The sequence below is a fragment of the Fusarium oxysporum genome, chromosome II, assembly GCF_013085055.1.
Source record: "Fusarium oxysporum Fo47 chromosome II, complete sequence".
Classification (NCBI taxonomy): Eukaryota; Fungi; Ascomycota; class Sordariomycetes; order Hypocreales; family Nectriaceae; genus Fusarium; species Fusarium oxysporum.
The window spans coordinates 4,498,098-4,525,569 of record NC_072841.1 but is presented as its reverse complement, the minus strand read 5'-3'; the positions used below and the strand labels follow the sequence as shown (position 1 = coordinate 4,525,569).

The window sequence follows — 27,472 nt, the reverse complement described above, 5'->3', positions numbered from 1 at the left end:
CCGCTCAGAAGCTTCTTGGTTTGGCGGCCTAGGTATTAATAAATATCACGTTTTCCCTGGGTCCAAACCCACGGCCAGCGAGATGTCCCCATAGTTGAACCAGAACTGCCAGTTCCCCGGCTCCTAGATACTTGACCTCCAGACCGGCGGGAAGAATGCATCGGTAGTGCAGGTAGAATTCAAGGCGGATTCAATAATCTCGCCTTGACTCTTCCAAATGTCTTACCTATACCTCGGCCATCTTTATGGTAAAACACAGCAATATTACCATGCTCTATGTCCACAGCATGGCGAGAAGATCGTTTGCATCGTGTCCATCGGTCTAGAACAATTCCAGGTATACATCATGATTGAAAAGCGCCGCCTTTCTTCTGAGCTTCTCGACGAAACTAACCCTTGCTAAGTGCTTGGGTTGCCTGGACTCTCTTGACAGCCTTGACGCTACCTTTCGCTAAATTGTCATTGTGGTCCCTGTGGAAGTCATAGGCCGTGACAAGAGCATGCCGTGGTCACTTTAAAGGCATTCAACTGCTCCAGTTCTTGCGTACTCGTGGAGACCCCGACTATATCATCCACGAAACCGGGTATATGCTTGCCATGCAATGCGCTTGTTGTCCTGGCAGGACTGCATCCTCTTCAGTATAAGGGTTAGGCTGGTGGTTTCAAGAGAGCTCAGGTAGGCTGAAAGAAGCAGGACGCGAGTTAGACGGTGGGCCGAAGTCCTATAGCCCAGTCTTGCTGAGAACACAACTTCGGGTACTTTGGAGTTAGAGGAGAGATGGGGATTTTTCTTTGGAAGTACTCACTCCCAGCATATTCGTATTAGGATCAGGAACGTCAGTTAATTACCTGTGAAGAAGCCTTGGGAACACATCGATCTATCCTACAAACTTTTTACAGGCTGCATATTATAAATGCTTTGCTGAGAAAGCATAACATCAATCAGCTATTGGATCAAGATTTGGAATGCTTCTTGCTCGGAATACAACGTAAATAGGCCGGTGATGACGACATGCGTGATCCAATAGCTATTCCGTAGTATTGTCCATCAGCTTTGATTGGGTTGTCAGCATTTCTCAGTGCCGGGCAAATAGGGCCATAAAGCTAAGACAAAAGTAATCATTTAACGTTACCTTCATAATCCTACACATGATAAGAAATGCATCACTTCTGTAATACCATGCAGCTACACCAGGAAACTTTAGCAAGATGCTATAAAGAAGGCTGGGTTCCTGTAGCATTGAAACATGACAAGCTTCAAGATTTCAACGACTTTGATCTAAGCCACTGAACACCGCTCACAATATCACAGCACATCGGCTGTTTTATATAAGCACCGATCTCTCATTAACCCCAACAATCTCTCCGAGTTCAAGTTCGTTTACGTCGCTCTGTCTCAAAAATGACTTCTTTCGATGATCACGGCTTCCCCGTAGTTCACCTTTCGAGCGATGGCTGGTCAACTGAGGACGAAGCAACTGCCACCTGCTTCTGCGGAGCTGTGCAGCTCGTACTTGTAAGTCTCTCTGAGTGGTATAAACTGAAGCGAAAACTTCAAAGTCCTGACATGATAATGAATAGCCACTGAAAAAGCCCGGTTTGCTCAATCGCCATGTCTGCCATTGCATCGACTGTCGCAAGATCGGCTCAGCCTTCTACCAATCCAATATTACAGTAGACGACACATATCTCAAGCACGTCCGTGGTGAGGACAATCTCTCAACCTTTAGTGAGGAAAAGACCATTCGCGCCAACGCGACCATGACCAATTACTTCTGCAAGACATGCGGTACTCTCATGTATCGTCGTGGCGCTCGTTTTCCAGGCTTGACGATTCTGAGGACCGGTACTGTTGATGATCTCAGCCTTGCAGATACGAAATTGAGACCGCAGGTTGAACAATTCATCGAGAGACGAGCTTCTTGGTCTAAACCCATAGATGGCGCGGCACAGGTTGTTGGGATGCACCAGCCTTCGGATATTGAGGGTATCCCTTAGCCTACTCACTAGAATCGAATGATATGAAGATAAAGCTCGATTTAATGGCATTTAAGTTCCTCATATAAGCAACTTATGTTTCCTACCCGCTTGTTTTTGTATTTGTTGAGCCTGTCAATGTGGCGCTCGAATCCTGTCTCCGACCGTACTCGCACATCAAAACTTGATTCACCACGGTGCTTATGCTGAATTCCCATAGTCCAGATATCTCTTAATCGTATTTAAAACAGGTCTGCTTATGATTCATCGACCGTCTTGTAACTGGTAATCATGGCATGTGCTTCGGAGATGCCACCCCACCAGTTCTGAGCGGCGCTCTGCGTGCCATGAACGTCCGTCGTGGAGGAGACCCGCGGTCTAACGAGGATGGTTGTGCACTGCTCTCACAAGACAGCCAATTATGGGACTATCGTGGATTTATGCTTGCGGACTTGCCGGGAAGGGTCCATCACTTCAAGACCCTAGTTCGGGGATTGCATCACTGTCGAATGTGAAAGCCAAACTGGAGGACAGTACATGTTTTTCATTTCCGACTGCCCATCTTAGAGGGAGAAAGAAGGTGTCTATTGACTTGCGCTATCATCTGTGCCCCCTTGGGGGTTCTGACTTCAAGAGGCAAAAGAACGGATTTCAGAGAGAAGGTGACAGGAGTTACCATGGAAGGCATACAGTACGCCGTTAGGTATGTATGGAAAGTTACCTTGCGACTGCTAATAAGTCTGCGGAGGATAAAATACCTAGATAAGAACTTGGGCTTTTTTATATATATTTAATTTAAAATATGTAGGTGCCAGAAATATTTAGTCTAAGGTCCACTAGATCTCTCCCAAATCTATATTAGTTTACCCAAGTATTTATATTATTTAGGATTGAGGTCCTAAATCTTTTTGCTTCCGCCTCCCTCCCTCCCATTATACCACTCCTGCACATTGGATGAAAATACTGCCTCTTTCAACAGTCCAATTCGGCAGGCGGTGACCTATTCGGGAAGGCGGTAAAGATCTTTCTCCTGGGAATGCATATACCTTGCATCTTGTTCAATTTCCATTCACCGATCAGGGCCATAATGTGGTCGTTGAAAGAGGTCATTGCTGGCGTGTCCTTGGCTGTAGCTGGCCTTGTTGCTACCGTTATCGCTATTGGTGTCCGGGCTATGTAAGTCACCGAGCTACTAACTATCTACGAGCTCTCCCTAACGCCCACAAGCTTTCGCAACTTTGCTAGCCGTCCAGCTCCTTCACCCAACCTGGGTGACAATACTCCTCATGTCACCATAATTCGACCCATCAAGGGCGTCGAGCCTCGACTCTACGATTGTATTGCCGCATCGTTTCGCCAGAACTACCCCCAAGACAAGATTTCGATTCGTCTCTGCCTCGAAAATGACACCGATCCGGCGTACCCGATCCTACAGAGGGTCCTTGAGGACTTCCCCGGTATTGATGCGCGCATCTTGTTTGAGGTAGACGACCTTGCGTTAGGCACGACGCCGAATATGGGGCCGAATCCAAAAATTCGTAATCTCAGCCGAGCATACCGAGAGGCCAGAGGGGATATTGTGTGGATTGTGGATTGCAACGTCTGGATGGCCAAGGGAGTCTTGGGGCGCATGGTTGCTAAGCTTAAGGGCCACAATGTTGGTGGCGATAACATTCCCTACAAATTTGTTCATCAACTTCCCATTGTTGTTGACTTGATCGACTATTCCACACCGGTTGCAGCAGACGGTCAGCCCCTGTTAGCTGCTTCCTCTGTTGAAGACGATGACTCTGATCACCTGGGCGAAGGGGGTTCTCATGATAACCCCAAGGTTTGGGCTCAGGGCGGTGGACGACTTGACGAGATGTTCATGGCAACGTCGCATGCCAAATTCTACAGTGCTATCAACACTTCTCGTCTAGCGCCTTGCGCTGTGGGCAAGAGCACCATGTTCTGCAAAACTCAGCTCGATCACGCGACCGACCCTGCACTGAATCCTAAGATACCTAGGGGCAAGAGCCTCCCAACGGGCGTGGATTACTTTTCGCACAATATCTGCGAAGACCATATGATCGGCGACGTCCTTTGGAATGCTGAATTTGCCGGTTACAGGAACCATGGGTTAGTCTGGGGTGATATTGCTGTTCAGCCGATGTCGGACATGTCTGTCAAGGCATATGCAGCACGACGCTCTCGGTGGCTCAGAGCGAGAAAGTTCACGGTTCTCCCAGCTACAATCTTTGAGCCATTCACCGAGTCTTTCGTGTTTGCCACGTATTTTACTTTTGCAATCACCACACTGCGGATATATGGCATTCCTCCGACTTGGCCTGCTAGGGTGATTACATGGCTTACAACGATTACTGTCTGGATGCTTGTCGACTTTTTAGGCTACCGACATTTGCATTCTGGCGTTACTATGGAGGTTGATGAAGACACACCTCGTTTCGCCAGAGGTTCCATGAATCGAGACGGAATCAAGAGTCGCAAATTCTCAGAGTTCTTAGCTGCCTGGATTGTCCGTGAAGCTCTAGCTCTTCCGATCTGGGCATACGCAGTCGTCTTCGGGAACACCGTGAACTGGCGAGGAAGACGATTCCGTATTCGTAGGGATACAACTGTTGAAGCACTTGACCCTGAAGAAGAAGAACGGAGTCGTCAGGTGCCGACTCCTGAGCTCGAAAGGGGATCTTCCCAGAATAAGCAACGGGTTGATTGAAGGTACCACGATTGAGCTGATGACATGATTTGCATGAGGTGGATGGATAGCATTGATATAGACATGGATAAAGTAATGTGTAACGACAGGGCTTAGAGGTAATAGTTGTAATGATAGAACACAGCGAAAACATAAATAGATCACAGCGTTTTTCACTTGGGTTATGGCAGCGCCTGAGGGTCGGGCAGTACCTGATCGTCCGCAACTTTAGACGAGTCATCTTGAATGTCGGTGCCTGCATATTTTGCCCATTACTCATTTTTATACTCAAAGTTCTGGAATGAGTCTCATCGTGAAGATGCAAGCCTCCTACCGCCACGTGATTGGACGAATTCCCCCACAGTGCCTGGTCGCTCTCCAGCATCAGCACCCCATTCGTTAGCATTTTCCCAGGGCACGATGCGGTGGTTTCTAGGTTATGCGAAGCGCAACTCAAACTTGTTAATACCCAGTACAAAACCCTTCTCCCAAGTTCCAAAGTAAGCACCTCCAACTCACCTCCTCACGTTACGTTTAGTTAACGATTTGCTCAAGACGCTCCTTCGCAATGGCTTCTCCTTCGGACCGTCGACCCCTCGTCATCTCTGGACCTAGCGGTGTCGGAAAGGGCACGCTGATCAAGATGCTCTTCAGCCGTCACCCCGATATCTTCACTCTTTCTGTGTCGCATACTACTCGCAATCCTCGTGAGGGCGAGACCGATGGCGTTGAGTACCACTTTGTCACCAAGGATGCGTTTCGGGATTTGATCGCCAAGGATGGCTTCGTCGAGCAGTAAGTCAAGCGCATCAACAACCAACACCTGTACTAATACTGGTTACCTACAGTGCTCAATTCGGAAGCAACCTCTACGGAACGAGCAAGGCGACCATCGAGGAGCAAACAGCCAAGGGCAAGGTCGTTGTTCTTGACATCGAAATGGAGGGCGTCAAGCAAGTCAAGGCCTCTTCCATCGACGCACGCTACGTATTCATCTCGCCCCCTGATACCGAAGAGCTCGAGAAGCGACTGCGCGGCCGTGGCACCGAGACCGAGGAGAGCATTCAACAGCGCTTGACACGTGCGCAGGATGAGCTTGCGTGGGCCAAGAATGCCGAGTTTGACAAGATTCTCGTCAACGATGACTTGGAGAAGACGTACCAGGAGCTTGATGCTTTTGTCTACAGTGAGAAGACCAACTAGAGTGGAATAGACGGGAGGTTATTTGAAGTTTGACACGCAGTGTGCGACGTCTTTGGGATGCGGTGTACAGGGTAACGCAAAAGTATAAACGAGAAGCATGATAGACCTGCAATGATCAATGATTATACCCAGTAAGACTGAGCTTATTGAGGCTGGTATGTTCTTGTGTGGATAGGGTTAACCTTTAGCAACTGCCTTGTGATCTGCATGTCTGTTGAAAGAAGATGCGAAAGTCTAATATGGGGTTCGTGAATCTTTGCTGAGAAGTTCAAAGGTTTCGTGACCAAAACTCACATGGTAGTCAAAGTTTGGATGGGCCAACATGACGGGTTAGCGTCTGGCCTGACTGCAAGATATCTGAGTACGTGTGTTGAGTGAGACTGTAGGAAGCTTGTAAAGATGAGAGACCATTATGATGTATCTAAGGCTGCAAGGGTTGTTTCCACCTCTTCAAGTCCAAGAAGAAGGAATATATTGACCTAGCATCATGGTAGTATAGAAACGGGTTGACCTAATAGAAGAAGAAGTATCCCCCCCTCAGCCATGCGTCGATGGAGAGTACTAAGAGTTCTGTAAGGACATGATCATTCAAGAGTTTTCTTCACGGTGTGCTCTCAGAGACTCAGAAACTTACTTTCGTAGAATCGTATGGTTCCAGACTGAAGTTTTCATGTGTATAGGGCAAACGAGGCTTGAGTGTATACCCTCATCGAAAGTATAATGAGATGCTGTCTATAAAGCCGCGCCCCCTTCGTCTTTTCTTTCAAGTCAACTTCTCCGCTTCAGATTCTCATCATACTTCTTACAGTATTCGTCAAGTTTTACTCACGTTTTCATTAAGTCACGACAAGACACTCACACAAACTTCACTTCATACGGTATTATCATATACCAGCCTATCACTACTCTTCTTTTAAGACCAAAGTATTCTCTCAAACATCCCATTTCATTTCATTTACGACTTCCATCCTCGATCACTCAAGATCATGCAGACCCAGAGCCACCTCAACAACACCCGCAAGGGAGAGTATGGGTTTTTGAAACTCCGAGGTCGCGAGAATTAAGTATCATAGGACGATTTTATTACTATTACGCTGTACCACCGCGTGAACAAGCTTCCAGCTTCTGGGTCATCCAGTTGTGAAACCTCTGAGAGCGATGATGCCTCCAGGGTCTCGTCAACTTCAGATACGTCGGGGTCAGGCACACCTATCGCAAACGTTCTGCCAGTCAAAGCTCCTGGATTTCACGTCTATGTTCCCATTCGCACACAAACACTCATTCTCACGCGAATCCAGGCTATCTTGGAACATGCCTGCTTTAACTTCGCCCAAGAGGCTATGCCAGACATCCTTGAAGAGACGCAGTGGTCATGCCCAGAAGCAGGAGAACTAAATGCTTGGGCATTCTACTTTAGGAAGCGCTGGGAAATACTCCAGCAGCTCAGTCGTTGTCAAGGAAGTGGCCTCATCCTCACCTCTTTTCTCTACTCAGCCAAACAAATTTGACATATTGCTGTTCACCGACAGCCCATCACCATGGACCACCTGTCCATGTTGATGAGTCATGTCATCAACTTCTGCATTTGCCTTGACGTCCCAAAGGCCTTGGACATGACCCGCAAGATTCGAGATTCTGCGGAAACTCAAATCCAAAAGCTTGCGGACTGCAAAAAGAACATCGAACAAGGACTTAGCACGGTTAGCCATGAGACCTCCATGACACGCATGGAACTCTGGGCGCAATGAGCAGCAAGAAATGCAAGAAGTTTGAGAAAAAAAAGAACGGCCATCTTCAAGAAGGTCGAAAATTTGCTCCTTTCTAGGGAGGTGGCGTGCTTTACCTTGGAAGACGATGAGGATGATGAAGAAGACGATGACGAAGAGTAATGAAGTATGGTGTTTAGAAGCTGGAATTTGGTTCTAGAAGGAGTTTTACACGATATTACGACAGCATGGATTACGATAATGATTAATGAATAATGAAGCCGAGTTATTTGAACTCTTGGTCATACTACTACACATTTATTACGTTTTGTGTCACTGTATAATTAAACTTGTGACCGAAAATGTGCCATAATTTTCATATATAATATAATCTCTGACTGAAAACTTTCATTTCATATCTGAACATATAGAGTTTGCTAGGAGTGAGTATCATTCGTCTCGTTTAGGCAACATATCTTCCATGTGATTCATCCGAGTACCAAATCGAATATTCTCGGCTTCACGCATGTTTTTATGACTTGAGAGGGCTTCTGCGGCTTATAACCACACGTATGTCACTGACCGGTCTCTTAACTCCAGTTCCTGGGATCATAGCAGGCAACTTCCACTCTCCCTCTGCAGGACTTATATCCCAAAGACTAACAACAGCTGACCCAAGAGAAATTATCTCTTTCTCTGCAAATGTTCGACCTTTGCACATAGCAGCTCCAAGGCCCCAGGGCTTCAACTTTCCGTATCGTGCCATGGCTTTTCCTGTTTCAGGGTCTGTATCAAGGAAACGATCAGGGATGAAAGTGTCAGGGTCCTCATATATCGAAGGGTTCTTGTTCTTCAGCGCGAGAGGAACGCTGATGTATGTTCCTTCTTGAAGATCATGTTTGATATTCCCATCGTTGAGACTGACGGGTTGAGTGACATAGCGAATAGATGTTGGCTCGTTGACCAAGCGATATGTTTCAAAGATGCAAGCCTTGAAGAGCTGACACTTCCGGAACAGACTCGGAAAGTCCATTGACTTGATCTCGGGTATGGCACCATCTGATAAGGTGACATAGGGGGAGATCTCGTCTCTGATTCGTTTAAGCAAGCCTGGAGTCGAATAAACGTAGAGCAAGAACCAGAACAACACAGGCTGAGCGTTGGCGTTGAGACCCCAAAAAGTACCAAGATCCGCTGCAGCACGTTCAGGAAACGTCCATCCGTCTCTGTTGTAAATCTTGTTTCGTTCTCGTAGCATCATACCAACATCTGACATGTCGGCACCAAGATCAACTGGCTCTCCTTTCTCATATTGGTCGACTCGTCTGTATACTGCCTCCAGACTATCGATGATTCTGGCTCTGGCCTTGAGGCCATCTTGCATTATTCTGAATGGAGCCCACTTAGGAACGCCAACCATGAGTAGTGGAAATAGGTCATTATCGAAGGTCCAGAAGTCATCTAGCAGCCGAGGATTCCGATCCAGTATGTCTTGGCCGTAGATAAGAGGAACAGACATACATGCTCCAAAATCTCGAGTCAAACTCTGCAGGTTTGCTTCGACTTTCCCCGGACTATCAAGTGTCTCTGGCTGAAGGACCTTGATTCCTGCAGAAAGCTCCCATCGTGCCATATCCTTAGGATTAGAGGAGAACGTGACAAGTGAAGCACCTCGTTCTGCTACACGAGACTTTTCAACATTGGCTGTCGAAGCGGCATCATTCAGAAAAGTTCGCTCAAGAGGAGGAACAAGATCCTTCAGTGATGTGTCGAATTTGGCTCTTAGCTCTGGAGTATCAGTGCTGCCAAAGACAAGGGTACAGAGTGAGTACTGTGCCGGATCAGAGTTGAAAGTGTGATGAGATTGGGCTAAGAGACGTTCTACGCCGGGCAAGTCGACAAAGATCTGATGTCCTGAAGTAAGACCGAACAGAGAGCCTCCATAGCGGCTTAAAGCTGAACTACATCACAATTAGCTAAGTTCTTAGTGTTGTAGAGAATGCGATTTACAAGATTCGTCGACCTATGCCATCTCCACTAAGGATATAACTCGCAATCGCAAGTTCAATGGGAGCATATCTCGGCAGATTCTTCTTATACCCCTTCCTCTCAGCCCCAGAAAATGCTTTACTAAATGCAAAAATCACCAGGACAGCGCATAAGAACTTGTAGGCCACCGGCAAAGAGCCAAACGTCGCCGAGGCGGTCTGGTAAAGCGAAGACAGCTCCATTGTCTCAACAACAAACTTGTACAAATTTACTGAGGGAAAGCTCTCTGTTTAAGAATGTTCAGGAGGCTGACACCATGTTCGCTTGACTGAAATTAGGGGAAATAGAGTTTACGTGATTGGTTGCATCAAGTGGAATTATCCCGACTAAGTCGACATCTTAGCGTCGCTGTATCAGCACTAGACGGGATCAGCATCCTTAAACTCGATCTCGGGTTTGGAGCTGTCTGATAGGTCAGTATGAAGACGTCGAGGTCGTCAATTTTTTGTAATTGGTTCAGGGCGATATATCCTATCTGCTAGGCTCTGGTCTCAGCTTCATGCCTGTGTACACATATTCGTTCATCAATCATGTTGCTCTTCAAATTCATGATAAACCGAATACGAGGAATTTGAGTTCTCATCATAATGATATGGTTACATTGACACCTCATTATCAGCCAAAGTCAAACTTTCCGACGAAGCCGGCTATCATATGATAGATGGCATTATCACGGATATAGATGGAGTAGTTCTGAGGCATCGTCTCCAAGTCTATGATGGATATTGCAGCAAGCCACATGCACCTAACGAGGCCGGTCTTACATATCACACTAGCCAAAGAGCCTTGATATCTCCTCACTTCAACTTCAGAGATAAGACTCACCTGTTAAAATAACTCATAATAAACAATCAAAATGGACTCTACAGTACGAACCTTTCAAGTCTTTGGCCTTACCTCGAGCCTTGTCCTCGCGGGAATAAACCTTGGCTCCTCACTCCTCACAGTCCCTCTTCTCTACAATCAGCCTACCTCCATCAATACACCCTTCTTCAAGGACTTCTACACCCGCGGGGCGGTGACTCTTGTCCCGCTCGCTCTATTCTCAGGTGCATCCTCTGGAATAGTTGCTTATCTTGTCCCCGCTCAACGTACACTCTGGGCAGTTGCTGCTGTCGCTACAGTGTCTCAGTTGCCCTGGACGGTGCTTGGGATGATGGCCACAAACAATCGACTCAACGATATTGCTGCTAGTAGCGTTGAGCAGGAGAAAGTTGGCCGTGATGAGGTCGTAGCTTTGTTGAAGAAGTGGAGATGGATGAATATCGTTCGGGGGCTTCTGGCCTTCGCTGGAGGCTTGTCTGCGATTTTGGCTCTTCAGAATGAGTAACAGCTCGAAGGGGAGGGATAGTGTGATAGCTTGATAGTCTTATGCGAGTGATATTGTCAAGAATCGATGCCCTTTCTCATGAGTCAGGGGTACGTAGTTAGTGGTATATCTGAAGAAATTCAATGCTCCTCTCCATGCTCAACGTCCTTCCAGTCAGTAGCCTCCCCGTCATTATCCATCTATGTAGTGGTCCCGACCATCCCAATGCAATTCCACCTTCCAGCGCTTTTTACAGCGACAATGCGTCTAAAAACGCCCCAAGGACTGACCAGTAACATCAGCAAAGAAAATCAACCCAATTAGATAAAATACAGGAATGCAGTCGTGTACTCATGGAGCAAAGTTGAAAGCCTCTGCCGAGTCGAGAGACAAAAACGCCTCCATATTCATAGTTCCAAAATCAATATCCCATCCAACATCAGCAGCTGTGAAATCTGCCATATCTTCTGATGCAGCGCCAGCAGGAGAGCTCGAACTCCCATTCATCTGACCAGTGACATCAAATCCGAATGGCATGGAAGGGAAGGTGAACGCAGGCTCGCTCCTCATACCACCTGCAACAGAGACAGGTGCTGGTGATCCAGGGAGCGTGGACTGCGGGGGCTGCTTCTGCTGGTTCGTGTCTACTGGATCTTTCAGTTCAAATCCGGCAGATCGGACCATCTGCTCTATTGAGGCGATTGTTATTGGAAGCTGGCCGGCGTTTACTCCTGCTGATCCCATCATGGAGCGAAGGCATCTTAGACCAGAGTGAATCCAGGGCAGATTGCGGTGAGCTGTCTTCTTTTCTTGAAGCATATCGAAAGCCAAAGCGTAGCATGCTCCCTCCATAAAGAAGCCATGATACTTGATATCCTGATTTCTGTTAGCCGGTTCTGACTCCGAGCCAAGGGAGGTAAGCGTACACGACAGAGAATATTAGTGGCACATGAGCCCGTTAAGAACCCAACGGAATTCCTCGCTGCTTCCAAGCAATACTCGCAAGCGCTATCGAGCCAAGGCGGAGGCATCTGTAGATTCTCTGCTGAAGTAGCAGCAGCACGGTCGTGATTCAGTTTTGCTCGTAAGATGAGAAAGGGGCGGAATGTTAATAGGAGTGTATGATGGTACACTATCTCGATTAGTGTGGTTCATGAGATGAATTGTGTTGGCTTACTTGTTGAAACCATAGCTTGGCACACACCGAGCTCTCCTGTGCTGGGGTCTCCAACAAGACCAAACTTCATATCCTTGAGTTGTTGCTCTGCAAACTGATGTAGTTCGCGGCGGATCTCGATGGCTGCATTCCAGACTGGCAACAGGGAGTCATGCCGTGGACTATATATTTTTTTTACACACTTGTCCATGATACGTGATAGAGTGACCAAAGACTTTAGTAGTTTTTGGCCTTTCGGTAGTGGTATGATCGAACCAGGGTCAGGAAGCGAGCTAGGTCGGCCAAGGACAAAGCATTGCCATCTGTACCATGTCAGTAGTGGTCAAAGTGGATAATTAATAAATATACGTTTCCCAGAAGAACAAACTCCAGAATGTTATTCTTCGCTGATTTGTATCGTCTTCAGTGTATCCTGGGCGTGAGCATCCATCCTTATGTAGACCAGCTGCTACTGCTTTTCTGCATGCAGTTCCGACATGCAAGAAACCTGAGTTTGGCCTTGCTCTTTCAGATTGGAAGTGAGCGTGAGAGTGTGTAAGCTTATATGAGAGCAAAGTTCAGGAGGTATGACTTATCATTAAGAGGTGTATCTGAACCATCTGCATGTTCACAACCTCATCCAATTTGGCAACTCCTTGTTTGGTTTTCTGAAAAAGAAAGTCTGCAATGGCTTCTTCGCCTGTCATTGAAGCTCCCAGTCCTACAGCCAGCATGATGATGATAGTCTCGGGTGCATCATAATCAAAGATACCTGGTGGTTGATATAGGGCACTTAAGCGACGGCGGTAATGGTCTTTACTCATGATGGGAAGACCGTGCCAATAGGTCAGAAGATATCTCTCGAGTAGCCGATGAGCAGTATCTGGGTCAATCAACATTGCTGAACAGTCATCTGGTACTGATGATGGCCGTTGGTTGTCGGCCAAATCTCCGAAGAATAGTCTCCGATGACTGAATAGGTCTAGACCCGGACCAACTTCTTCGACAATTCCAGAGCGTGACGGAGGATCATTTGGGCATGTTCCTGCTATTTGGTGATAGATCGAGTTGAGTAGGGCGAAATTCGATGAGGGGCCATAGTAAAGCTGGAGGAAACAAGACGGTGATGCGCGATGTGTCGCAGCAACACTATTATGTGTCAAACTGCGTTCACTGTCCATTGCTGATCCTGTAGGTCCGACAGATGCCGCGTCGTCGGCATTTGGCGTAGGCGGCACAGTTCCTTCATCGGAGGGTTCCAGAGACGTGCTCTCCATGGCATCGTGAGACATTATAGTCTCATAAGCTGCAGTTCGCGGTTTGACCTTGCGCGTCCGATTACGGGCCTTTTCGCGATAGACGCAACTGAGATTTCTCATGCTGCAGTTTTGACAGGGGGTCTCCCCATTGCACTTGATCTTCTTGGCGCGACATTCTTGACAAGCCTTTGAGATCCTCCATTTCGTCGTGTTCATGGTCGCCGTAGAGCTGTGTCTACTCTAGATATTGATAAAGATATGATAGACTATTGAATTCAATGCTCGGCATGCATGGAGTGATTAACTTAGTTTGTCTCGGCACGCTAGTGTGGATTTCGGTTTCATTAGCTGCATAAACTTTATTTGTTTTGGTGCATATATAGCGGGAACGGGCACTCCGTAGTAGGAAATCCGGTCGGCCGCTGCGTCAGGGATACCTTGAGCATCCTTGACAGATTCGTGCCTATGAAATTATCTAACAGCTCCAATTGCTCTTGATAACATCGGCAATAACCCCATGGTCCTCGTCTTGCTTGAGCCCGCTCACCACGACAACAGCAACTATCCCTTCAACTCCCTGGACGCGAATCGGGATAGCTCCACCATGGATTGCGTAGTCACCCTTGTTTGAATCTGCAATGGCATATTTGGCAGCGAAAGCAACCTCATCCCCCTTGAACTTGTTGTGCATGAACCACGTGCTATTGCCGAATCGGAGAACTGTGTTCCTCTTACGGCGAACCCATTGCTCGTTGTCGGGAGCTGTGCCAGGTCCGGTAACGGTTTGGAAAACAACCTGGGAGGTGTTTGCAAGGGCAATTGAGATCACCGTCGGCTTGCCTTCGACAGCGTATGGGTAAAGACGGGCGTAGAGAAGGTTACCCAGCACAAAAGCATCCTCTGTGGTGAATGATGTGAAAGTGAATGAATCGCAATCAGCCTTGAGTTCCTCGAGCTGTAATTCTATCAGTATAATGGCGTTCATTTTGTATCAGATTCACTTACGTCAGAAGGCGGCTTGGGAATCACCTCTGTCGTCGGGCTCTGGATGGCTCCCTGGACCTTCTCCAGCGCAGCGCCAGTTGTCGTCTCTCGGGTCAAGGCTTTAGGTGCCATCGCAATATTTGATGATATGACGGTTGATAGAGTTTATGGTTATTGATTTGTGAATGGTAAAGAAATTTGCTCGGTCGGCGATTGGATAGTGGAAGATATATGTCACCACGTAGGTGGCTCGGTTGGACCTTCATCTCGTGTGGAGACCACGATTTAGAAGCACCCAGAACATCATTTTCTTTTTCACCACAACATCTTGTATCAATTCCATAAGGTCATTATCTTTGTCATGTTTATTCTCGTAGGGAGTTTCTAGGCTAGCTATACATTGTAAATACTTGAATGGGATTCCGTGACTCTAGCTGAAAGCCTACAGAATCTACAGTGGTCAAGTAATGATATCCACTTGAAGTGACGTCAGAAATTGGATTGAGTTGGCGACGTCTTTCAGAAGACGACACGCCGTAAAACTTAAGCTTATTACTACTTCGATAAAGTTATGGTTGAAAACGGCCTGTATTTCTAGTTCAATAGATAGACCATATCGTAAATCTATACCGACAAAGAGTCTCCGGAAATATTTCTAATAACATGGAATTTCTAAAATTAGCTAGCCAACCAGGCTTCGACATGGGACCTGAGTCAAGCACACTTCATATGGAGCAGAGTCCTCGGATTTCATGCTACAAAAGATACCCTAGCCCTGGGAGCAAAAAGACTTCAGATTTTAAATATAGTGCTAAGATAAACTTATTAAAAAGTCCCCTAAGCTTAGCTAACTCATCTAAATATTTTTATCGTTTAGGATGAACGGACTAAGTTTTCCTGCCCCCTTAGCCGTTAAAGCTCCGTCTTATGCTCAGAGTCTCTATAATTAACACATGGAACACAATCGGTACAGCGATACCATGCTCCCGAGAATGTAACATTCAAGCTTGACATCCTCTTACTATATCTCCCCAACGATAAGAAATTCTGTCAAGGCTCAATCTAATCCGAAGTACCACCGGACATACTTCGCACAAATTGCTTTCAGATAGTCACTAAATTTACTATTGTATTTGTGTCTCCATCTAGCAGAAAAGGCCTATATAGGTTCTAGATATGGCCCTGAGAGAACTGCAGCATGGGAGATGGTTGCCATTCAGCTTTAGACACAACTTACACATAAAACGAGAACTTAAGGGGCATCCATCGCATCAGAAAAGGTTATCGTCCCAAGGCCATCAATGTACCCTCTCTGAAGGTGTGCAGACTCTCAAACCAATGAATATCAAATTTACAAAGCATGAGCTACACGTTAGCTGGCATCTAGGGTGACACCTCGCTTGCTCAACCTCCCTTAGATCTCTCTTTGGCCTTTGCTGCTCAATGAGCCACGTAAGAAAGACCCGGCCATCCCTACAAGCTTTTCTGCTACAGAGAAGAAAGAGCCGATATCAAACAATCTGTTCTTACTATAGGAGAAACCACACGTTCTAGAAAGCTAATACAAGTAGCAAAGCACTCGGTTTGAAATTCTGAGTAATAGTAGAAAATATAATCTTCCCTTGTGCCTTCCCTTTTCATGCTTCTCTGCTCTTCCCCATTATAATATCCTCTCCCATATTCATCCACCATTAACAAGCTCTTCCTTTTCTTCTTTTTGGACAGGAAATTTCATGTTATCATCATTTGTCTTCAACTAAACACAATATCTCCACATCTCCAGGCAAAATATCCATAAACATGAGCCAATCTTCTAATGGCCACCCCAGTGAGGGGTCTGCTTCAAGCCCGGCCATGTGTATGTCCTCAAGCCGTTCTGTGGTCTCAAGCTCTCCTACGCCCGCCAACAGTGAATCAGTTCCTAATCGCATATCCCCTATGGCGAGTGAGACTCCAAGCGCAAACTCCCAATACAAGGACTACGAAGAATCCCACGATGACAGGCTTCCTGCTGCTCCCTCGCAGATGGGCATGACCGATCATGGCAGTCGAACCTACCTCTCCCTAGGTGATGTAAGACATCATCCTGTCTTCATCAGCAGACGTCCACTGACTTGCCCTGACCAACTTGCTCGACAAACGAAACTCCTCGCGACCCATTACGATAAGCTCTCAGGCAACATCGCGATATTCGGCGACAGGCTTCACAATTTGCACGATGCGATTAACTTAGTGTTGGAGAGACAAAATCAGGAAGTCAACAACCCCAGGTCGTTCGTCACAGACCCTGTACACTGGCCCGATGAGGCCGCATCGGCACAGCATTCTGCACACAGCCAGTCGACTCCAGATCACAATTAAGCTCAATAGTTAGTGCGCATATTTTAGTAAAGTCCAAGTTACTGTCTTAGGAGTATTAGCTGGGTCTAATTGACAATCTTATACCTTTGAAGCCCTCTTCGAGGGAACTTAATGTGATTTTGACTGTGGTTTTTCATGCCAAGTGTGACTTCGTTAGTGGCTACGTCTGGGGGATTAAGCTTTTGTATTGAAGTCTATCTGCTTATCCTGAAAGCTAGATTGGATGATCTGTCCTGTTCACTTATTTCTCTACACTGTTGTGTACTCTGAGAATTTGAGAAGAGGTTTTTGGTCTTCTGCTTCTAGCAATGAAGGATCAGGACGACTTCTTATACGCTAGACAGCTGCAAATAAGGTTACTAATTAAGTCATTATAAAAGCTTATTATTATGTTTAAATTGGGAGGCTTATCTTTGTTTAGGCTATATGCATATTTCCTTCTAAAAGCTGAAGTCAGTTGGGCTTTTTCAGAGTTTTGGCTTGATATGTCTCGTTGAGATGTCATAAACTTTAACCATCAATCAATACCTTTGAAGCCTTTGGCTCAAAAAATGTGTAACTACTCTACCCGAATTGTCTTCACTACTACCTCACCTCAATATTCCAGATGTTAAAGGTGCGCGAGTGAAATACAAAGACGCATATTTAACTTAAGAAAATGCCGAGCAAATATCTCCAGGGTAACCTAAAATGACAACGAAGTAAAAGTCAACTTCCCCAAGAGCATAACTACCACGTAGGGATTATCCATCAAGCGAGAATCCTTAAAGAGTCTCGAACTCATTAGTCCTGAATAAGCGGCTCTTTATCGTGTAGCCGATCTACCGATGTTAACCTTGGTAGACCTTGGTAGCTGAGCTTGGTGAGCTTGGTTGTTAGTCCCCAGGGAGCAAGAAAACTTCTGACGTTAAATCAGGGTGCGAAAATAAACTGGTCTAGAGGCTTGCTAAGATAACCTAAACTTACCTCAGTATTTTCCTCACTTAGAAAAGAGGTCCCAAGTTTTCTTGCCTCCCCTTCTTAGTGTAGCTGTTGTCTTAGGTAGTCGTGACGTAACATCCGCGGCCCATCCCGGCCCCGTCTAAACCAGCACCAACGAAAGCGCCCCTGATCATCTTCAGCTCTAGACCCGAGGATCAAACCAGGAACTGCACAAGGATCTCGATCTTGAGCATGCATTGAGTTTTGAGATATGGAACGCAATTGGCCAATTGGACTGTCTTGGTCTCATGTGGGGAACGCCAAACTCACCCCGCAATGTCCGCATATGAGCGTCATTGACGTCACGTTTCCGGAGCTTTGGTCCTGAAGCTCTAGCTTGTGGTTTGTTTGCGTCGTGATCGTATGAATACGTCATTCCTTAGACAAATTGCAAAAAGTTATTTACTTAATTTCGAAATGCCATCTTCGACCTTTTCCTCCCCTCATCCTCACATCTTTCCCCTCTTCACTACAATCTGATTCTCCATTCTCCATCTCATAACAACCATTCGGACACAATGCTTCCCGCTCGCCCTCTCATTAGATCAACTGTGCCTCGTGCCGCACGTGCTTCTCGCGCTTCTCGCCAAGTTCGATTCCAATCTACAGCCTCGTCTTCATCGAGCAGCGCTCATCTCGCCTCCGGTATCGCTGGTGGTTTTGTCGGCTCAGCTATCTTCTATGGCATCTACTCTTACACACCCGCTGGCCGTGCTGCTTCAGGTATCAACAAGGCTGCCAAGGAGGCCCAGCAAAAATATGAGGCTGCCGCAAAGAAGCTCCAGAAGAACACTCCCGACGCCGACCAGGCTGTGAACTACATCAAGGAGTTTGCTTACTCCTACGTTGGGTGGATCCCCGGTGGTCGCGCCTACGTTGATGCTGCCTTCAAGGACTGGGAGAAGGTTCGAGAGAACAACAAGGATGAGGCCGACAAGCTCGTCAACGATGCTTACAAGCAGTTCCAAGATCTTTCCAAGTCTGGCCTGAGCCTCGAGACCGCTTCAAAGGCCTACGATGTCCTCGCCGATCTCGCTAAGAAGGTCGCCAACCTCGCTGGTGATGCAATCAGCGACATCATCGACAACCATCCCCAAGTCAAGGAGAAGCTTGGTGGCAACGTCGATCAGCTCAAGGAGCTCGGTGACAAGTATGGCCCCGAGGCTAAGAAGCAGGTCGACGAGACTTGGAAGCAGGTCAAGGACATCTTTGCTGGAGGTTTCAGTGCCGCCAGCATAAGCAAGGCCCGCAAGCTCATCGAGGAGAAGGTGGAGCAGATCAAGAAGCTCGGCGACGAGGCCTGGAAGAAGGGTCTTGAGGAGGCTAAGCCCTACCTTGACAAGAACCCCAAGGTCAAGGAGCTTATCGAGAAGAACGCCGACGCTCTCAAGGAGGGTAACACCGCCGAGCTGTTCAAGCGCGCCAAGTCTGCTGTCGACTCTGGCGACCTAGGCGACCTAGAGAAGTACGTCAAGGATGCGACTGAGAAGGTCAAGTCCAAGGGTAACGAGCTCACTGGTGGCTGGGTTGATATTGAGAAGTACATCAAGGAGATCCCCAACGGTGGCGAGGTCATGGAGAAGTTGCAGCAGTTGAGCGAGGTTGCGGACAAGCACAAGGAAGAGGGTGAGAAGCTGTTCAAAGAGACCGTCGAGGAGCTGCGACAGGTGCTGGAGAAGAAGTCTGAGAAGGCTCAAGAGATTGCTGGTGAGGCCAAGAAGGACGCTAAGAAGGAGACCAAGTAAACACAGAATTGTTCTCCAGTCCATGATTCCCTAATGATATTCTCTAATAATTGATCAAAAGTTCAGACAGTCAAGTTCCAATATTTCCACTACCAACCAACGCTGTGACCTGGCTAGCAAGTGAATATTCTTTCACCCAACTAAGGACTATACTTCAATCCCTTGCGACCTATCCGTCGGCCGTTGAGGAAGAAGTACTGCAAGTTCGCAACGACAGCCATAACAAGACCAACCGAAGCCAGAGCCATGATAGCGGTCCAGCCTGTCTTGTAAAGAGGAGCATCGCGCTCTTGGAAGAGTTGACTTCCAATAATGCCAGATGTGTTGGCTGACATGATGAGGATGGCCATGGTGATGGATCTCTCTCCAGCGGAACCAGCGTTGAGAGACATCCAAGAACCATTAAGGGGATCTATGAGAATATTAGTATAATGTGAATCTATCGACTATGTGGTTCAACTTACGCCATTGCCATCCGAAAGCATGTGTTAATGTCAACAGAGCGAATCGCGTATGTCCATCGGGTGAAAACACCATGACACGATCAGCGATCTGACGAGTCAGCAATGCATGAGTAAGTCTTGAAAAGAGTTGCTTACTGTAAATGCCCAGAACATGAAGATTCCAAATGCAACCAGAGGGCCACGCATTTGAAGTTTGTCACTGGAAGGAGTTAGCACAAGGTCTCAAATGATGAATTGGTGTTTCTTACCCCAGATAACCCCATAGTAGGTTGGTCACAACGAGGGCCCAAGATCCAATTGACACAAGGGCATTAGACTTGAGTCTTTCATAACCAAATGACTTTACAAGGCTTGGCGAGTAGGAGCCCATAGTTGTAGCGGGTGCGAGAGCACTGATAGTAAGTAGAACATGAGGAATGAGTCTCCAGTTTGTCATCTGCAGCCGTCAGCACACTGCGATATGATACACCGAATAAGATACATACCACATTGCGAAACTCTTCTTTAGTGACATTTGGCTTTGCGTGAATCTTGGAAGGATCATCCTTCAGAATTCTCTTCGTTAGGATCTCTCTCTCCCTCTCAGTGAAGACACCGAATTTGAAGAGTGAGACGGGGTTGAAGGGACTGTCGGGGAAGAACAGAATGAAGAGAATTCCAACGAGGATGGTGAAGATACCCTCAAGCTAGTATTGTTAGTTTAGATAGATAGGCTAAGGTTGTGTTGACTTACGATGAAAAGCCACTGCCAGCCTCCGAGTCCACCAACACCTCTCATGTGAAGACTGCCATGATTAGCATGGGAATCAAGATTTAGATAGCTTAAGTCATGCTTACATCCCATATGCAATGAGACCTGATGCTCCAGAGGCAATCATGTTACCCAGGAAGTAGATGGAGAATCGCTTGCTGGTCTCATCACGTTTGTACCATCGAGTAATTGTATACAGTCCTGCAGGGATAAATCCAGCTTCACAAAGACTAATCAAGTATTAGAAAATATTTCGCAAAATATCGAGAGACAGACATACCCAAGAAGAAGTCGAGTGGAAAGAAAAGCGCCCAAACCTTTCTGGAAGGCTTGAAACGTGGCAACGAGGCCCCTGTAAGACGTTAGACAATATCAGAAAGGAGACATTGGGTCTACTTTACCATGCAATGATCTGGGATCCAATCCACTTGGCGGGCCCAACACGGTAGAGGATGAAGTTGCTGGGAATCTATCATCATTAGCAACCCTTATCAACACACATACTTTGGAAGCATACCTCAAGCAGGACAATACCCGCAGACAAAAGCTGCTGTCCAACGTTGAACTGACTTTGAGTAATCCCAACATCAGCCATGAAAAAGTCTGTGAGAGCATTTCCACTAGAGTTGTGTCAGTCGAGTATATAGCCGAGTATCGGTGTAATCGTACATGTTTCCTCGATCGAGTTGAAGGGCAAAAAAGCCAAGGACTAAGAGTGGCATAATAGTGAAATCGACCCTGAACGGAGATAAAAGGTTAGTGTTGGGGAAAAACTCATAGTTTCTGGATGGTTTATTACTTACTTACGAATGAGTTTCGCTTCCTCTTCTTCTGTCCAGTCAACTTCGATGTGCTCCAGATCACTGGAACTACCATCTTGGCTACCAACAACTGTCTCATCAAAGTTCTTCTCCATTTTGAAGACTAAGTATAAGATAAAACTTAGACTTAGATTGTCAGTTAAAGGGTAATTGCTAGAGAAGTTGAGCCAAGTTCCGCGGGCGATCGCCCTCTTTATTTCTGCGACATCCCACGCGATAACCCGATCTTTCTCATCGCCATTGAACTCCACTGTTGCCTCTTTACCAGTAAAAGACAACAATTGCCAATTCCTAACAAGTAAAGATGTCTTGAGTTCGCCGAACCTTGGAGTGTAATGTGGGATAGTGGAGTTTTATGCCATCTATAGTGCCCATCACGCAATTGACCAACGAGCTCATCCTTGCAACCTATATTTCCGAAAGGCAATTTATTGATCGATATGCATAAAATGCTACAGTTTGAAAGATTCTGTCATATTAGAGTGCATGTCTTCATCCTGTGCAATAGTCTAGATGCCCATGGACTCAGCTGTCAATATGCTGTTGCAGAAATGGCTTACAACTAGTCCAAATACACGCAAAAGACACAAATATCCTGCTCCCCTACCATCATATGAAGTCCGCCTAACGAGATTCTGACATTAATATTCCGCTGCCAAGTATCCCGGGTATAAGTGCCGGATCTGTTTGCTCAATGCCACCATGCTATCACGACATTTAACCCCCATCTCAAGTCAATGTGTGTTGCATTCCTATCACAGTAGCGTGCGACGACATGCAGCCAGGCATGGCCATTCATGTGAGAAATGTCAATGTGCAATAATCAAGTCTTGAAACGCTTTTGTTTTCGCCCCCGAACTCCTCCTTCTAGATACTAGATAGGTTACCCACTTCAACACCACTTCCCATTTCTACAACAATCCCTTAGCCTTGAGATCATCGTGCGCCTTCTTCTGTCGGTCCCATTGCTTCTTCAAACCCTTCAATTGACTCTTGGGCACATCACTGCCATCTTTCATCTTAGTAGGCAGTCCTTGCTCATCCCAGGCACTGTATCTCTCATCACCCTTGAAGAGATCCTCGGGTCTGACCTTGGCCTTCTCACGAGCTTCTTGATCGGCCTTCTCGCGTGCAAGACGAGCCTCCTCCTTCTTTCGCGCCTTTTCAGCAGCTTGGGCGGCCTTCTCTTCACGTGCAGCAATCAGTTCAGCAGCGGGGATGAACTTGATCAGGGAGGCTTGGCCGTCAGGTCTGTCGTCCAAGTAAACGCCTAGGTTTGTGAGATCCTCGTCGCGAATACGATCTGTCAAGGAAAGAATAGCCTTCTTCGTTTCGGGTGCTTGGTTAGAAACAATGCGACGCAGCTCATCTCGAAGCTTAGAGACGGCACGAAGATAAGGCAAAGCCAATTGCTCAGGGTCGCGAGAGCCACCAGAAGCGATCGACTCGAACTCAGCAGTAGGGTCTTGCTCAAGCAATGAAGAAATCTCGGCGCTCTCTAGAGACAAGCCAGAAACATCTGACTTGACCTTGGTGAAGACCTCGGCGTAGGGCTGAACGGCTGTCTTTGGCTCAACGTCTGAGGCGATGACTGTGGCCCAGCCAAGGCCTTCATATGGCGGCGAAGCATTCGAATCAAGACCAAAGATGCCCACAATCTTGGTGATCCAGCGTGCAATAGACTCAAGAGCCACAAGATCAGCGTCCTTGTTGTCTCTCAAGTGCACGTTGGCAGTGTTGACCAACTTGAGGATGACAGACATAGCCTTTGGTGTGTCGATTGAGTTGACCAAAGCAGCCTCAAAGTCCTTCTTGGCTTGCTCGAGCTCAGCCAAGAGACCCTCACTGGCCTTGCCATCTGCGCTGAGAGACAGAGACTTGACATCATGTGAAATACCAGCCTCCGCCAGCAATGCCTTGACGTTGATGAAGAAGTTCTGCCATATGTCAGTCATGTTAGATCAAGGTCTGAGTCATACTCACGCTTATGGTTGACTCCCAATTGTCAGCTTGCAATCGCATATCCGGTGAAATTTCAACACCATCGTTCCATCGACCCATCAAAAACACAATTCGCATTCCCCTTGAAGAGTAGTTCGTAGCCAATGCATCCTGAATAGTTTGGAAGTTCTTGAGAGACTTGGACATCTTGGATCCAGAAATCGACAAGTGACCCATGTGGATAAAGTAGTTGACCCATGTGTGTTCGCCCTTACCATGCTCGCAGAAGTAAGCCTCGCTCTGTGCCAACTCATTGTCATGATGAGGGAATGCCAGGTCGATACCTCCAGAGTGGATGTCAATTGTTGCTCCTAGAACATCACTGCACATAACCGAGCACCTTGAATTCACTTGTTAACTCATTACTCAGTTGCCTTGGTTCATTTGAACTTACTCAATATGCCATCCAGGACGTCCATCTCCCCAAGGGCTAGGCCAGAAGGGCTCGCCAGCCTTGGACTTCTTCCACAGAGCAAAGTCGCCGGGATTCTTCTTTCCACCAAGGTTTTTTGAGAGGGAACCCTCGCCTTCCTCCTGGAGAGACTTGTCATTTCGGTTGTCAGGACGCAGTCGCGCATAAGTATTTCCGGCCTGCTCAAACGCAGAGATATCAAAGTAGACAGATCCCTCAGATTCGTATGCGAATCCCTTGTCAACAATTCTTTTGACGAAATCGGCAATTTGGGGAACGTACTCGGTAACTCGAGTGATAACGTCAGGTCGCAGTACGTTGAGCGCATCCATGTCGTCCATAAATAGCTTCTCCATGCTCTGAGTCAGATCTGTGAACATTGTCTGATCCCTCGTGTCAATGGTTTCCTTGTAAAGCGAATCGAGGAAGGGCAATAGAATCTCGTCGGTGCCGGGGAAGATCTCGCCAGAAGCGATAGCTTCAGCAGCAGCAGTCATATTGCTGAGGTGCATTTTGACCTTGGCCTCATCGTCGCCAGGCTTTCCCTCACCAGAAATGGTGCCGCCCGCAAGCACGTGTCCATACCCTGCCTCTCTGCGCTGAGCATAGTTGGTCGCATCGATGTCCTCTCCGTCCTTTAGCAGCAAAGGCAGGCTGCTCTTGGCGTATGCCCGGAAAGCGGCCAGGGCCAGATCTCGAAGTTCGTCCTTTGTGTAGTTCTTGTTCTTCTCGAGCTCGAGCAATCGTTGTCGTCGTGCCTTGATGATGATCTGTAGAGGTTTAGGCAAGTCGCATAGTGTCTAGCGAGCACTTCTTCATACCTTGTCGTCGATGTCGGTAATATTCATGACAAACTTGACATCAAAGCCAAAGTAATGCATCAGAATGCGACGAATAATGTCTGTAGAGACATAGTTGCGAGCATGGCCCAAGTGACTCTTGTCGTACACAGTAGGACCGCAAGCATACCAGGTAACTTTGCCCTTCTCAATAGGAACAAACGGCACTGGAGCGCCAGGCTTGAGCGAGTTATAGAGCTTTAGCGACTCCATTGTGCTCGTGTTGGAGCTGGATAGAGACGAATACAATCGATGGAGGGGTCGCAGTCGGGGCGTTGAGAACGGAGTGGGGATTTTGGATCGAATAAGACGTTGTCGAAAGAGATTCATACAGACGCCAAAAGGGAAGACGAAGGGGAGAGAAAAGGAGATGAGAGGGAGGGTATCGTAGGAGGAGAAAAGGAGGTGTATATGCAAGGCAAGGTAATGTACCTTAGAACAAGACAAATGTCAACAACGAGAGGCCTGAGTCACAGACGAGTCAAAGGGAGAGAAAGACGCCATAGATCACTTTTCGAGTCACCCGAGACCTGCCCTGAGCTACAGGGGAGCTACAGGGGACCAGCACCTGAGGTCCCCGTGAGGTCTGTCCAATAGCCTGGTCCATGATCATTTTTAGTGTCACATTGAGTGCCCCTCACTAAGGCTTTCAGTGGGGACAACGCTAATTGTTCAGCCTCGTGCGTATCCTGGAAATATTTTTCTGCCTCGTCTTTGCAAATCTAGTCTAATCTTTACCTACCTTATACCAACTCGATTCTTACGACACGCCTGTTCTTGCAGTCGCATCAATGGTTCAACCATCTCCTTTCCTGGAGCCAGGAACTACAACTTCCACTGGTGACTTGGCAATTGTTCTTCTTTCCAGAGATAACCTTCAGCCCATTACACTGGAACAGTCGACTGGCGCAGTCGATGGATACCTCGAGGGTGCAACTTTAAACACGCGATTCGGATCTTTCCCTCACTCGACACTTCTTGGTATTCCTTGGGGATCCCAAGTTCGTGCATCAAATGTCGACACCGGCTCAAGAGGGCGAAAGCGCCGCCGCGAAGCGACAGATGATGACACACCGACAACGACTGGCCCAGACGATAATGTAGCAGATGTGACGTCTAAGCCTGCCAAAAAGGCTGTCGCAGCTGCAAGTGGTTTTATCCATATCCTTCGACCGACTCCCGAGCTCTGGACAAGCAGTCTGCCTCATCGAACTCAAGTCGTGTATACTCCCGATTATAGCTACATCCTTCAAAGAATACGAGCAGTTCCCGGTACTCGAATCATTGAAGCTGGAGCCGGCAGTGGAAGCTTTACACATGCCTCTGCGCGTGCTGTGTACAATGGCTACCCCAAGGACGAGAACGATAAGAAGGGAAAGGTTTTCAGTTTTGAATACCACGAGCCTCGATATATTAAGATGCAAGAAGAAATTCACGAGCATAAGCTAGATGGTGTCGTGCAATTGACACATCGCGATGTGTATGGAGAAGGATTCAATGTGGACGGGAAGTCTCCCCAAGCAACATCAGTCTTTCTTGATCTCCCTGCGCCTTGGGAAGCGCTTCATCACCTTTCAAGACAGAAGCCCGATAAGCTAGAGAAGGAAAGCGAGAATGCCGACACCCCTGAATGGGTCTCACCTCTGGACCCCAAAAGAAGTGTTCATATTTGTACCTTCTCTCCTTGTATTGAGCAAGTTACAAGAACAATTGAGGAGCTTCGGCTTCTTGGCTGGAAGGACATTGACATGGTGGAAATCTCAGCTCGACGGATCAACACTATTCGTGAGCGAGTCGGAGCAAATCTTCCTGCGGAAAGGGGCAATGTCCAAACACCAGCCAACGTGAAGGAGGCCATGCAAAGGCTCAAGGAGATCAATCGAAAGACGAAAGAATTCCATAAGGTGCATTTCAAGTCAACGGACGGTGACGACGACTCATCAGCAATGGATGTAGATACCCCTGCCTCAAATTCACCCAAGACCGACGCCAATGGAAAGGCTGCTGAAGATAGCAAACCATGGATGCATGGCAATCTCTACCATAGACCTGAGAACGATCTCAAGACTCACACGTCATATCTCACCTTCGCTGTTCTGCCTCGAGAGTGGACCGAGGAAGACGAAGCAGCAGCTGAGGCGAAGTGGCCATGCGGAAAAGAGGGTGGAGTGATTGGAAGCCTCAACAGGCAGGCTCGCAAGCAACAAACAAGGGAGAAGCTGGCAGCAAAGAAGAAACAGAAGCAGGAGAACGATACCCAGAAAGAGGGAGTGGTCGAGGAGACTGCAGAGAAGCAATAATAAGAGAATCGCCGATAAGCGGTTGTGAGTTCAACGTATCAATTTCTCCAAACCAGTCTGCTGCAGTCCAATCGATGGCTGTGCCTTCAGTCAGCATTGTGATTGTTATCATTGTGATGTCCGTTACCTCAATTACAAAACTCCTATTCGCAAGGACGATATTCTAACTTCATGCGTCCATTCTGGTTCGAAATTCCGCCGCACGCGACAGGCAGCTGACAAGGCGGACTTGACTGAGGCCATCCATGCTCGACTTGCCAGATCAGGTACCTCGCAGGATTAGTCAAAGCGCAGCTGTTCAATTGGGAGATGCAGTGACACCTGTTCAACGCTCATAGCTTTCACAAAACACGCCTTTACGATTCTCAGCCAACTATATGAATAATCTGCTCATCTCTTACCCAATCAGGGACTCATTCACCATACCTCGACGACCCACGGGTTCCTGGAAACACG

The 27,472-nt window shown here is 47.3% G+C and overlaps 12 protein-coding genes across 12 annotated transcripts; 7 read left to right on the top strand and 5 right to left on the bottom strand.

Annotated features, from left to right (window-relative positions):
- The first annotated feature begins 1,127 nt into the window (after positions 1-1,127).
- Positions 1,128-2,068, top strand: FOBCDRAFT_216121 (Mss4-like protein). Its single transcript, XM_031174616.3, has 2 exons — positions 1,128-1,516; positions 1,582-2,068. Exons 1-2 carry the CDS (start codon positions 1,403-1,405, stop codon positions 1,996-1,998), a joined length of 531 nt encoding a protein of 176 aa, XP_031051401.2. The 5' UTR covers positions 1,128-1,402; the 3' UTR covers positions 1,999-2,068.
- On the top strand, positions 2,069-4,851 carry FOBCDRAFT_257626 (uncharacterized protein). The gene is made up of 3 exons (XM_031174615.3): positions 2,069-2,668; positions 2,957-3,153; positions 3,205-4,851. The coding sequence occupies exons 1-3, from the start codon at positions 2,399-2,401 to the stop codon at positions 4,694-4,696; spliced, it is 1,959 nt and encodes a 652-aa protein (XP_031051400.3). The 5' UTR covers positions 2,069-2,398; the 3' UTR covers positions 4,697-4,851.
- Positions 4,852-5,076: 225 nt separating this feature from the next.
- Positions 5,077-6,013, top strand: FOBCDRAFT_316177 (P-loop containing nucleoside triphosphate hydrolase protein). Its single transcript, XM_031174613.3, has 3 exons — positions 5,077-5,175; positions 5,231-5,470; positions 5,524-6,013. Exons 1-3 carry the CDS (start codon positions 5,096-5,098, stop codon positions 5,876-5,878), a joined length of 675 nt encoding a protein of 224 aa, XP_031051398.1. The 5' UTR covers positions 5,077-5,095; the 3' UTR covers positions 5,879-6,013.
- A 2,103-nt stretch (positions 6,014-8,116) lies between these two features.
- FOBCDRAFT_128674 (cytochrome P450) lies at positions 8,117-9,815 on the bottom strand (the record flags this gene model as incomplete). Its single annotated transcript, XM_031174611.2, has 2 exons — positions 8,117-9,545; positions 9,595-9,815. The coding sequence occupies 2 exons, from the start codon at positions 9,813-9,815 to the stop codon at positions 8,117-8,119; spliced, it is 1,650 nt and encodes a 549-aa protein (XP_031051396.2).
- A 674-nt stretch (positions 9,816-10,489) lies between these two features.
- Positions 10,490-10,963, top strand: FOBCDRAFT_289053 (uncharacterized protein; the record flags this gene model as incomplete). The annotated part of the gene is made up of 1 exon (XM_031174610.2): positions 10,490-10,963. The coding sequence occupies one exon, from the start codon at positions 10,490-10,492 to the stop codon at positions 10,961-10,963; it is 474 nt and encodes a 157-aa protein (XP_031051395.2).
- A 33-nt stretch (positions 10,964-10,996) lies between these two features.
- On the bottom strand, positions 10,997-13,622 carry FOBCDRAFT_216112 (uncharacterized protein). The gene is made up of 5 exons (XM_059609429.1): positions 12,695-13,622; positions 12,468-12,643; positions 12,120-12,421; positions 11,869-12,074; positions 10,997-11,818 (listed from the first exon to the last, which is right to left on the bottom strand). Exons 1-5 carry the CDS (start codon positions 13,571-13,573, stop codon positions 11,294-11,296), a joined length of 2,088 nt encoding a protein of 695 aa, XP_059466814.1. The 5' UTR covers positions 13,574-13,622; the 3' UTR covers positions 10,997-11,293.
- Positions 13,623-13,680: 58 nt separating this feature from the next.
- Positions 13,681-14,609, bottom strand: FOBCDRAFT_216110 (uncharacterized protein). Its single transcript, XM_059609428.1, has 2 exons — positions 14,363-14,609; positions 13,681-14,312 (listed from the first exon to the last, which is right to left on the bottom strand). The coding sequence occupies exons 1-2, from the start codon at positions 14,471-14,473 to the stop codon at positions 13,833-13,835; spliced, it is 591 nt and encodes a 196-aa protein (XP_059466813.1). The 5' UTR covers positions 14,474-14,609; the 3' UTR covers positions 13,681-13,832.
- A 1,532-nt stretch (positions 14,610-16,141) lies between these two features.
- Positions 16,142-16,702, top strand: FOBCDRAFT_269896 (uncharacterized protein; the record flags this gene model as incomplete). The annotated part of the gene is made up of 1 exon (XM_054703468.1): positions 16,142-16,702. The coding sequence occupies one exon, from the start codon at positions 16,142-16,144 to the stop codon at positions 16,700-16,702; it is 561 nt and encodes a 186-aa protein (XP_054559443.1).
- A 1,306-nt stretch (positions 16,703-18,008) lies between these two features.
- On the top strand, positions 18,009-19,497 carry FOBCDRAFT_216109 (uncharacterized protein). Its single transcript, XM_031174606.3, has one exon. The coding sequence runs from the start codon at positions 18,202-18,204 to the stop codon at positions 19,426-19,428; it is 1,227 nt and encodes a 408-aa protein (XP_031051391.1). The 5' UTR covers positions 18,009-18,201; the 3' UTR covers positions 19,429-19,497.
- A 71-nt stretch (positions 19,498-19,568) lies between these two features.
- On the bottom strand, positions 19,569-21,559 carry FOBCDRAFT_237249 (major facilitator superfamily domain-containing protein; the record flags this gene model as incomplete). Its single annotated transcript, XM_059610123.1, has 11 exons — positions 19,569-19,840; positions 19,893-19,980; positions 20,028-20,091; positions 20,141-20,328; positions 20,378-20,578; positions 20,626-20,677; positions 20,730-20,873; positions 20,924-20,995; positions 21,045-21,112; positions 21,161-21,263; positions 21,447-21,559. 11 exons carry the CDS (start codon positions 21,557-21,559, stop codon positions 19,569-19,571), a joined length of 1,365 nt encoding a protein of 454 aa, XP_059464234.1.
- A 414-nt stretch (positions 21,560-21,973) lies between these two features.
- FOBCDRAFT_216107 (tRNA synthetases class I (C) catalytic domain-containing protein) lies at positions 21,974-25,203 on the bottom strand. The gene is made up of 4 exons (XM_031174602.3): positions 24,699-25,203; positions 23,860-24,647; positions 23,448-23,805; positions 21,974-23,401 (listed from the first exon to the last, which is right to left on the bottom strand). Exons 1-4 carry the CDS (start codon positions 25,044-25,046, stop codon positions 22,376-22,378), a joined length of 2,520 nt encoding a protein of 839 aa, XP_031051387.3. The 5' UTR covers positions 25,047-25,203; the 3' UTR covers positions 21,974-22,375.
- A 238-nt stretch (positions 25,204-25,441) lies between these two features.
- On the top strand, positions 25,442-27,045 carry FOBCDRAFT_18470 (S-adenosyl-L-methionine-dependent methyltransferase). The gene has a single exon (XM_031174601.3). It carries the CDS (start codon positions 25,508-25,510, stop codon positions 27,014-27,016), a length of 1,509 nt encoding a protein of 502 aa, XP_031051386.2. The 5' UTR covers positions 25,442-25,507; the 3' UTR covers positions 27,017-27,045.
- The last annotated feature ends 427 nt before the right edge of the window (positions 27,046-27,472 follow it).